Here is an 11,310-nt window from a genome sequence, read left to right as displayed (position 1 = left end):
TATAATCTGTATCACATTGACAACCTTCACCCCCAAGAGAGCGTCCCCGTCATCATGGCACTCCGAATTACAGAGTGGGAAGACCTAGCCTTCTTCGACGAGGAAGTTGACGATGAAACCGGCCAATTCCGACACACAAGCTTTGCAGCGTTCGATGCACATGACAATGCCTACTTTGGCAAGTTGAATCAAACCAAAAGCGACATCACTTTTTCGCAACTTTCGTTTGCCCTTGCTCCCGTCTCCGACAATGATCTCTTTCCAGAATGGGCGCCTTATCATGTCTGGTGGAACTCACCAAGGCTCCGGATACACTCCCACCCAACACCTACGTTAAACACCCAAATCTTTCCACGTACGAAATCTTCCAAGAGCACAACGTCCTCAACCTTGGTCCTAAAGGTCTGCTCGAGGAGGCTAGAGCGATGGAGATTATCTCCCAGCACCCCCACCCCAACATCATCCACTACCATGGCTGCAGAGTCCGTCGTGGCCGCATCACTGGTCTCGTCCTCGACCGCCACTCCAACACGTTAAACGACCATCTTAAAAACAAGGTTGGGTCCGTGGACAAGGAACCGTTCATGCAGGCCCTCATATCAGCAATCGACCACCTCCACTCTCTCGGCTGGGCTCACAACGATCTTAACCCAGGCAACATCCTGGTGGACAAGGAAGGCATGCCGGTCCTAATCGACTTCGGGTCCGCCCGCGAGATGGGTGCTAAACTTGGAACCAGCCGGGGGACCAAGGGATGGATCGAGGGGGAGATGAAGGATTATCATATGTCAGACAAGCGCCATGATTTGTTTGCTATCGACAAGATTCGCTTGTGGTTGGATGCCCCGATGTTTAGCGATTAGGATGTTAAACATCGTTATGAGATCTGTTTTATTGACCAAATCCGCTGATCACACTGTAACCAAGTGTTACACGGAAAAGGCCCAACAGATCGTGAAGCCCAATAAAGGGGCTTCACGCCGATACAGGACTTGTTGGTTATACGGCTAGAACACGTGTCCGGGCAAGGACCCTAAGCCCGGGCGTTCCTTTCATGTATATAAGGCGGTCACCCTTCTCTTCCTTTCTTGTAGCAACTCAGGACCTTTGATATCCTACGAGATTATTATTGAATTGAGCCCTATTGCTCCAAGCCTTCATAATTGAACCCTTGTCACACCAAGCCAAGCAGGCACAATAAGTGACGTGAGTATGTTCAACGCTTTAACGATTAGATCATACAGTATATTCGGATCCTGTGAGTGCCAGTGAAGAGACAATCCTGATGCGAAAACAGGACACCCCTTATTGTCCTTGCACAAAGGACACAATTAAACCCCTGCAGACACTGGATCAGTATGGTTTTAAATCCCTTTTTATCCATATAGCCGTCCTCGTTTCGCGCCATGTTCTTATAGGCTCCAGTATACCAAAGCGAAAATATGCTCTTTATGACCGGCTTCTCTTGTTGGTAAAATTACCAAGTCACAGGGCAAGAATTGTAGACGCCTACGACTATGGTACCGTAGAAGGTGTAATTATTATATTTAACTCAACATCTTAAAGTACCAACCAATGCGTAGCAGGGGTAGGCGCATAGCCAGACGGCTGTACGCGAGTATGTGTGTGAGATTACAAGAAGCACTCTAATCGCCTTAAACTCCATTGTATCAGTTCGATGCCAATATGGAAGTCGATGTTACTAATCAACTGTCAACGGGTCAAATACAAGGCATCTACAACTAGCAGGTATATAAGGCTTATCATAACAGGCACTGGTAGTACTCCCTTTTACTTAGTGTGGCTACACCATGACGCCAACACTCAACTGCCCATTCTTACACCATAGTTTTGCAGAAGTGGACACGTATTGTAGCCTCTTCCAGCTCGTACACGTCGTCATGGCCCAACGACATTGCACAACTAGCGGTACCAAGCGTCGTGATTCCGGTTATATCACATAAGATACACAGTTGTGGTACGTGAAAAAGACTTTAGCGAGACTATTGTTCATTTGCCACAGTCTCTTGAGAATATGACTTAAGATATATCGAAATTTACAATCCATAAGCAGCCATGGGAGTCTCAATCGCCGGCTGTGTGAGGACATTGTGGTATGACAACGTCCCATCCCTGCTAAGTGCGATGCCACCATTGGCTGAGGTGTTGATCCAATCAAAGAGGATTCTCAATTGTAGCTGATGGAATATCAAATTTCATGTCGTGCGACGGCAGTTGATGCCCAATGTTCCCCTCACCGAGGATCGACGACAAAGAGTTCGGCTTCATAACCTTTCATCCTTGAGCTCTGGGATTAGCCACATCAACCAAGCATTTTTCCTTAACGAATATACCGTTGCCTCGCTCTTGGTAATCCACTGTCTCTCAACCTGCATCCGCGCAATCGAACACTCAGCGCTTCACAGCGACATCTCCCTCCCAACGTCGTCAACCCCTCAGAGTTCCCGCCACCATCTGTGTCTTTATTGCTCCACGAAGATGTCAGATCCCTGCGACTATTTTGTTGGCTGGATCTGCGCCACATGGATGGAGTATGTTGCCGCACAGGCGGCTCTTGACAAAGAGCACGAACAACCAGAGCATCTATCGCCAAACGACAGCAACGACTACACACTGGGCATAATTGCGCATTATAATGTCGCTATCGCCTGCTCGCCATATAGTGAATACAAAACAACTTCCGCAGCTACTGTGGCAACGAATATGCTACAAAGCTTTCCTAATATCCGTATGGGCCTACTAGTCGGCATCGGCGGCGGTGTGCCGAGTACACAACGTGACATCCGCCTAGGAGATATCGTGGTAGGCATACCTCGTGACGGACAGGGCTCTGTATTTCAATACGACTTTGACGAGACCGTGAATACTCGGGCCTTTCGAAAAACACAGTTTCTAAGTCCACTGCCTTTCTCCTTGCTGAAAGAGGTGACTTCATTTAGGTCTGAGAAAGAGTACAAAGGATATACGATCCGAGAAGTTAAGGACCATATTCTTCAGAAGAGTCCAACACTACAAAAGATATATAAGAAGCCAGATTTGGATGCTGATTTGCTCTTGGACCCCGAGGTTTCTCCTATCTTAACGACCGCCAACTTCTACAATAGGTCAAAGCTCAGGAGAGTACAGAATACTCCGACAGTGCATTATGGTGTTATTGCGTCTGCAAAACAGCCTATAACAGATGCGGCACTTCGAGATGCGCTTGCTGCTCATAGAAATGTTTTATGTTTTGAGACAGAAGCAGCTGATTTTCAGAACCCCTTCCCATACCTAGTCATTCGGGGGATATGTGACTACTCAGACTCGCATAGGGATACGAAATGGCAAGGATATGCAATAGTAGCTGCTGCTGCATATGTAAAGGTCCTTCTTGCTCGAATTAGATCAAGATCAAGTCGACTTGAGGCTTGGACGAGAGTTATCGATATTCTCTCTGGTCAGTTCCATGGGATAGTTATTACATTGACGAACGCTAATCTTACGTCATCGTAGGAACCGCCGAAAAGAATGATTTAATAGGCCGTACATACAGTAAAGACGAACGTGAGATGATGCTTAACTGGCTGACGCTATTCGACTATGCTCATCAGCAAGCAAAATACCTGCAGGAGCGACAACCAAGGACCAAACTAGGGTTTCAGAAGACGTCAGAGTACAAGCAGTGGCTGAATGGGAATTATTTCAAGACACTATTCTGCCCAGGACGTCCGGGAGTGGGAAAGACAATCCTCGCCTGTTCTATTATTAACGACCTTCATCTGCAATTCCGGCACAAAAAAGATATTGGGATCGCGTACATATATTTCAGCTACCGGCTAAAAGACAAACAAGAGATTTATGACCTACTTGCAAGCCTTTTAAGGCAGTTGAGTCAGGAGAGGTCTCCTCTGCCAGAGACTGTGTCAGTACTTTATCATAAGCATAAGCACGGGAGCACAATACCATCACTTGAGGAAATATCGAAAGCGCTCCATTCAGTGGTTGCATTATATCAGCGAGTATATATTGTGGTTGATGCACTTGATGAATGCGAGAAATCTGGCACTCGAGCAAGATTCTTGTCCGAGCTCTTCAGCCTACGAGACAAGAATCGCGTACAGATCTTCGTGACCTCAAGATTCATTTCTGAAATCACAGAGCAATTCAAAGCAGGTCCAATTTTAGAACTCCCTGCAGGCAGAGACATATTCGAAGAGGATCAATTTTTCGAAATCCGTACAAGCACAGAAGAAATTTCTATCTATCTGGACTCCCAGTTGTGCAAATTGCCGGGGTCTTTGACTCAGAATTCCGAAATATGGGCAAAAATTAAGGCCAGGATCATCGAATCTGCATGTTCAACGTATGTGGACGCTTGAAGAGAAGCCGAATGCCACTGACTTTGCTAGGATATTTCTTGCGCAGCTTCAATTCAACTCTCTGTTAGACAAATTGACGACTAGGGATATCCGAGCTGCCTTGAAGGGGCTTCCAACTGGATCCGATTTGTCCCATCGAACCCATGCAGACACGATGAAACGGATTATGAGGCAGACTCTAGCTGCTAGAGAGCTTGCAAAACAAGTTTTGTCTTGGCTAACCTTTACTAAGAGGCCGTTGACAATATTAGAACTTCAATATGCACTTGCGGTAGAAGTCGGACAATGTAAGCTTAACGAAGAGAATCTCCCACAAATTGAAAATATAGTTGCTGTATGCGCTGGATTAGTCGCAGTCGATGAGCAAAGGAAAATAATCCGCTTAGCCCACTACACCACGCAAGACTACTTCAAGGAAGAGGCGAATCGGTGGTTTCCGGATGCAGACTTCGACATGATGAGAATCTGTGTTGCCTACCTCTCATTCAGCGTCTTCCAGGGCGGTCCTTGTCAGACAGATGCAGCATTGGCGAATCGTTTGCAGTCAAATCCTCTCTACGACTATGCCGCCAATTACTGGGGACACCATGCTCGCAATGCTTCAAGATTAAGCCTAGAAGTGATGCAATTCCTGGACTCCAAGATGGCAGTAGAAGCTTCGGTTCAAGCTCTTATGCACGTCGATCAGTACTCACCACATGCCCCAAGACAAATGACAGGGCTGCACTTAGCAGCTTATTTAGGGATATCTTCAGCAGTCGATGCACTTGTTCGGCAAAGGCGTAAACCGAGCGTGAAGGATAAGTGCAACCGGACGCCACTGACGTATGCCGCCGAGCAAGGACATGATAGCGTCGTGGATTTGTTGCTGGGAATAGATACTGCCGATATCAACTCAAAAGATGAGGATGGTTCGACGCCTTTGTCAAGGGCTGCTGCCAATGGACACGAAGCTTGCGTTAAGCTGCTACTTGAGAGACATGCTGACAGTAATTCCAAAGACGAAAATGGTCAAACCTCACTGCATTGGGCTGCGAAATGTGGTCATATAAACATCGTGCAGCATCTACTTCAAAACGGAGCTAACATCGATTCGATCGATAATAGAGGCTCAACACCACTTCATGAGTCTATCAGAAATATGCAACAGGCAGTTCAAGAGCTTCTGATAGAGTCGGGGGCTAATCTAGATATAACTGACGATTGTAACCAGTCTGCCGTCGAACTAGCATGGTCGAAAAAGCGTTTGGATTTGTTCGCATATGAAGTCGATAAGGAGGCGACGATCAATCAAGGAGCGCAGGCAAACTGTGCAGTTCTGCGAAAGAATTCCGGAAGAGGAACTCCACGGGTAAGCCTTAGCTGTAAACTCTCTGAATGGCCGATATTAACATACATGAAGTTGATTTTCCGCAAGACTTTTACTTGGAGCAAGTCAGCTGCGGGAAACAAGATACGGAGGTATTTTTTGCGAGAAAACCGAATATTCCAAAAGCTGAACCATCCTTTCATTGTGTCATATCTGGGATATCAAGAAAATATAAGGCTACAAGAAGCCTCTGTATACATGGAATTCTGCGAAGGAGGGGATTTAGAGAGTCAGCATGTTTACAGGCCAGATAGTGACGATGATTCAGACAGTACGTCGCAACTGGATCTGAGCCATCCGGTTCCCTTGCGCGAAGAGGAAGTCTGGGTTATCGCGTTTCAGTTGGCGGCAGCGATGGCTTACCTACATCATGGACTCACGATAAGGGGACTGGGCACTTTCTCTTTCGCAAGACACTGGGAGCCTGTCATACACCGAGACATTAAACCAGCAAATGGTAAGTGAATCCTTCAGGGCAATAATCGATATAAATAATTAATGCCTGGAGTACTATTAGTTGTTTTGAAACCTATGGTTGACAAAATACCTATTGTTAAGCTCTGTGACCTGGGGCTAGCAAAAGCCATCGTGGGCGAAGAGAAGCAAACGAGGAAAATCGGCACGCCAGACTACTCTCCGCCTGTAAGTCCCCAAGAGAGCATAAGACAGAAGCATAAGCAATTAACATTATACAGGAAGTCAGACTGGGAAAGGGCTGGACGATTAAAGGAGACATATACTCTTTTGGTGGTAGGAACAATATACTGTGAAATTAATATAATGCTTGCTAATTTTAACTTCAGCAACCGTGGATGACCTGTATAAGGAAGCTGAACCACAACCTGAACTACGAGCGCTACTTGACAGCTGCAAATCTCTAGACAAGTCTGCACGATCTAGTAGTCTCTCTATCCTGGAGATTGCACAAGAACACGTCTCGAAACATGAAAAGGAAATGTGTTTCTATTTAAATCAATTCTTTAAGTCAGGTTCTGGAGGCTATCTCTTGCAGTCTCTATTAGAGATTGCATCTGGGCTTGACGAAATTGCAGCTTTTGGCGATGAAGTAAGACTACGAAGAAAGAGGATCCTTGAGAGGTTGCGCTTACTCTGCGATGACGGTGCAGGGGAAGTATTCGACAAACATTCCAAGTCGCTTCATCTTTCAGTTCTCTTAAATCACCTAGACAAGTTCAGGGAATTACTTGCCACTGGCAAAGATATTGATGTAGACGAAAAATGGGATAACTCAGGGTGGACACCGTTGCATCTGGCCTTTCAAGAAGACAAGCAGGATGTGGTGGCATTGTTAATCAAGTATGGGGCGGACCCGGATATCATTGATAGGTATAACAGGCGGCCAGATTATTATAAGGAATGACGCTATTAGTTTGCTCTTGTGAACTAGCATGCAGATTGATAAATACATGACTCTCATTCAAGGCCACAGGCCACTTATACCCTTCCTCATGAATCTCATGGCTCGATGTCAAATGACGCTCATAACTCGACGAATGTCTCGCAACACAGTGTCAACAAAACCAATAGCAACATCCTTACTCTCTCTTTCTTGGGAAATTTGGAACTGCCCACGGGTCGCTTCTTCATCCAGACAGGTCATGCAGTGCCATACAAGGTCTCTCATCCTGATGCCCGCTGCGGCCGGGACCAGTCTCTCGGCCATACGGAAAAGGGTGCGCTGAACCATTTGAGGATTCTGCATGAGCCGTTCCTCGTCAGACTTTTCTTCCTCAGATTCGTTCCTGAACTCATCTTGAGCAAAAGTTGCCCTGTACGTCTGACACATGGATACTTCTTGCGAATCACCATCGCCAGTAGTGATGGAAAGAGGATCCCATGTCAGTATTTCCAACATGCAGACACCTAAGCTGTAAATGTCATGACCCATGCAATACTCGTTATCCACGTGGTCGCTCTGGCGTTCTGGATGTTGATAAATAGCTCTTTGCCATGCGCTTTCTCCAATGAGCTTTGTGACTCTTCCGTCAACGTTTCTAGCGTATTGCCAACCAGCTAGAAACACAGTTGGAGGGGCATCATCCCCCGTGGAAAGCAAAAGGATGTTCTCAGGTCGGATGTGCTTATGGACAAGACCCAGCCTCTGCGTTTGCAGAAGAGCTTCAGCAAGCCCACTGCAGAGATGAATCCGAAAGTTGAGTGACGGTTGCGGTTGGCTATATGCCTTGTCAAGAGTCTGAATAGATCCAACACCATCAGGAATGCTAAACACCAGCTGGAATTCATTCCTTGGAGGATTGTCGCGAAATCCTAGCAAGGGCAAAATGCCGCTGTCTGGACTCGCGGCAGCCAGCTTCTGTGATAGAATACGCAAGTCTTTTTTGACAGGTTTCATGGTGTATGTTGTGTAATGCTTGGCTTCCAAGATGAAGCGGCCGTTCCCCGGAAAATCAGGGAAAACCGCGCTCGACGCTCGACCTCTCGTGATACATGTGGTGGCATTCAGCATGTCTCCGTCTTTCTCAGCGCCAATGAGGACGAAATGTTGATCTTCTAGCAGCAGCAAGGGCTCTGATGTTGCGATAGTGTGCAAACTCATGACGAGTTGGTGGAATTCAGATAAAGAAGCTCTCATGTCGCTGACCTCATCCTTTAGATCTTTTAACGCCATCGACCGTTTTCGGAGCCATAGAAGCTCAGATCCCAGCGCAATGTCTACCAAGCTACCGATGTGCTTCAACTGACCCAAGGCTCGATTAAAGACCCGGCTTATTCGCTCTTTTTCGTCGGTTCGCGTAGTTTGATCCCTTAATACTCCTTTTGCAAGCTCCAAATCGCGAGTTACCTGCGCTTTGCCGTCATCGATAAGGAACTTGCCGAGATCTCTAGCATAATCTTTTGTTCTCTTGTCATTCTTCATCTTTTTGTGGATCTTTTCGCCAATGTCGAAAAACATCTGAACCATTCCTGGGGCGGCAAGGACCAGGCCGGCAATTTCGATGCCCGACATTGTGCAAGGCAGTTCGACGTAAGCGGCGTAGGAGAAACGGAGAAATACTATATACCAAAGCTGGTTTCGGTAGTAGTGAAGAAATGAAATCGCATTTCTTCATACCCAGATAGCATTTATCTGATGGCAATGGTGGCAAGAGGCGGGGGGCGTCCTTGCTGCCTTGCTGCCCAAGGCAAGAGACGGTTGGGCATAACCAGGAAGTGATGTGTCATGTTTCAGAGCGCTACAGGAGAGATATTACGTAGCTTCAACCGTATTTCTGAGTAGTTCCATATGATCTAGCTGCATCTTACATGAAGACATTGTATATATAGTAGGAATGACCATCTAATCCTCTTTTTGTAGATCTGTTTAATGACTTAACATGTAGTAGGAATTATTCGATCCCTCAACGCAGTGGTTCGGCACTCGACGGGTTCGAATGTATGTAACACACACGAGTGAATCCGAACCAATCAGGAGACCGTTGGACTAGTCATGTGTCACGGGGGGAATCTGTTGTATTTCTCTGACTCGGTATAGAGAATCAGGTTTTATATGCTTAGTTATGGCACAACAGATCCGTTTCCATCCTTAGCTCTCTTTTATAGTACCTTTCTTGCTTATTATTTACGCTTATATATGACTTGTACTACTCTTGCTAAGCATATTATTGGTCAGAAAGAGACACGCCAACGTCACGGCTTTATACTCTGCGTATTAGTTGGATATTCTTCTTGTGGATGTAAAGCACTATAACTACAAGAAATAGTTATATCTCGGTTTCCAATTGGCCGACAAATCGTCCGCTTACTACATCATTGGATTGCATAGCCCAACAAGGACTCTCTGGTGTAAGGTCCCTCGCAGTCGGATCTCGGCGATACGAAATGATCACCGTTTTGATGGATGTAGCAGCGGTAGAGGGGAACAGATCCAGCCACCTGATTCTCGTAAATGTATCCCACAGGCCCCCAGGGGAACTGGCCCTCACATCCCGGATCCCGAGATAACATAGAATGCCCTCCAACCTTGCATTCGTACAACATGACAGTACCGCCCCGTTGATCACGCAGCAAGCGCCAGCTCATTTCAGCATGGAATCCTGCGGGTAGCTGTCTTGTCGACGCGACGTGGCCTCTCTGAGGATTGTAGCCTCGGGTCAATACAACGTAGGGTAAGTTCTCAAAGCCGCAAGATAATTGGGCAGGGGAGATGTCGTTGCGATTCGCCAGTGCCCACGTTGTCCATGAGGGTTTGATTGAGCTATCCGTTCTACGAAGACCAAGCATCAGGCCTCCCTCTGCCTGGTTGTCCTGCATACGGTGGTATATGTAGCTCTCGATTCCTGGTGTGCCGAGAACGTTGCGGAAGCTTTGGCACAGCGCGGCGGCCTGGCTCGCCTCACTCGACTGGCTACCGGAGTTGATACCATTCTCAGTCAGTTGCACGACCCATGCATGGGGATTGTTTGGGAAGCGTTGGCGCAGCCACCCAACCAACACGCCAACGTTACCAAATGTTACTTTCGGATAGTCATCCGCAGAGAAGGCAGGACTGAACAGGTTCGGGGGATAGGCGTGGAAGGCAACGCGCCACTGGCGAGACCCGGCACGAGCTGCGAGGCCCTCAATCACCGTCATTCCTGACAGAAGACCTTGGCCGGGATTGTCAAACTCTCTCCCGAATTGATGGTCTAGTGAAGCCAACACCTTGGCGGTAGGTTGCTCTGCGACAATGCGGTCATATGCCGCATTGTAGTTTGCTGCTATTAGGTCCAGCCATTCATTGGCGTTGCATGGAACTCCTTGGCCGCAGCCTATGTTAAACCATTGATAAGTGTTGACCTCGTTGTCGATGACCATGTCGGCAATCCTGCCGTGGCCCCGAAGACCATTGTAGCGTTGAGCCAGCATGCCTGCGAATCGTCCAAAGTCCGCCGGATTGTCCGGCACACAAAAGATGTCCATGCCCGGCGCTGCTGGTGAGCAACGCCGCTTACCGCGAGCCCACGGCGGAGTGCCATAGACGATGGCTGTAACCACCAGGCCTCGGTCCGTCCACCCTTTGATTGCTGAGTCCACCTGGGCCTGGATCAGGAAGCATCGCCCATCGTACTCCTGTTCGCCAGCACCGCATGGTCTTGGCTTCACACGGGGCTCCCATTGCGACCAGAGCAGGTTCATTGAAACACCACCGGCATTATTGCCAGAAATTTCATCCTGGTTGGGCCAGAAGTCCGGCTGTATGCCCTTTATATGGTAGTTGGACCGTGTGGGGTACGGCAGCGAAGCAACAGCATGCACCGATGGCACGAGTAGAGCGGTCATGAATGACACTGCCGTGACGAGGGGGCTGAAGTGTTTCCAATACATGATTCCGAGATGTAATGATCCGATTGTTTAAAGTCAGAGACTAAGCTTCAGTTCAGCTACGGCTCTCGAGGCAGAAATACAGATGTATCCTTTACGGCCTCTGCTTGCAAAAAGCTTTTCTAACCCCTCATTTCTCGGTGACGGCAGCATCAGTCAGATTTATGCAGGTAAGCTTCAGCTCTTGTGATGTGGCGCACCCAGTGGCCTATCAGGTCA

The 11,310-nt window shown here is 47.6% G+C and overlaps 4 protein-coding genes across 4 annotated transcripts; 2 read left to right on the top strand and 2 right to left on the bottom strand.

Annotated features, from left to right (window-relative positions):
• Window positions 1-266: 266 nt before the first annotated feature.
• MAA_01383 (Protein kinase, catalytic domain protein) lies at window positions 267-863 on the top strand (the record flags this gene model as incomplete). The annotated part of the gene is made up of 1 exon (XM_007819381.1): window positions 267-863. The coding sequence occupies one exon, from the start codon at window positions 267-269 to the stop codon at window positions 861-863; it is 597 nt and encodes a 198-aa protein (XP_007817572.1).
• A 1,636-nt stretch (window positions 864-2,499) lies between these two features.
• Window positions 2,500-7,129, top strand: MAA_01382 (Ankyrin repeat-containing domain protein; the record flags this gene model as incomplete). Its single annotated transcript, XM_007819380.2, has 7 exons — window positions 2,500-3,457; window positions 3,514-4,363; window positions 4,410-5,730; window positions 5,782-6,205; window positions 6,266-6,390; window positions 6,444-6,498; window positions 6,552-7,129. 7 exons carry the CDS (start codon window positions 2,500-2,502, stop codon window positions 7,127-7,129), a joined length of 4,311 nt encoding a protein of 1,436 aa, XP_007817571.2.
• A 108-nt stretch (window positions 7,130-7,237) lies between these two features.
• Window positions 7,238-8,737, bottom strand: MAA_01381 (Protein kinase, catalytic domain protein; the record flags this gene model as incomplete). Its single annotated transcript, XM_007819379.1, has 1 exon — window positions 7,238-8,737. One exon carries the CDS (start codon window positions 8,735-8,737, stop codon window positions 7,238-7,240), a length of 1,500 nt encoding a protein of 499 aa, XP_007817570.1.
• An 800-nt stretch (window positions 8,738-9,537) lies between these two features.
• On the bottom strand, window positions 9,538-11,094 carry MAA_01380 (uncharacterized protein; the record flags this gene model as incomplete). The annotated part of the gene is made up of 1 exon (XM_007819378.1): window positions 9,538-11,094. One exon carries the CDS (start codon window positions 11,092-11,094, stop codon window positions 9,538-9,540), a length of 1,557 nt encoding a protein of 518 aa, XP_007817569.1.
• Between the last annotated feature and the right edge of the window lie 216 nt (window positions 11,095-11,310).

This window comes from Metarhizium robertsii, assembly GCF_000187425.2.
Source record: "Metarhizium robertsii ARSEF 23 chromosome Unknown MAA_Scf_13, whole genome shotgun sequence".
NCBI lineage: Eukaryota > Fungi > Ascomycota > Sordariomycetes > Hypocreales > Clavicipitaceae > Metarhizium > Metarhizium robertsii.
Note: the sequence above shows the minus strand (reverse complement) of the source record. Positions and strands in the feature narration are given on the sequence as shown.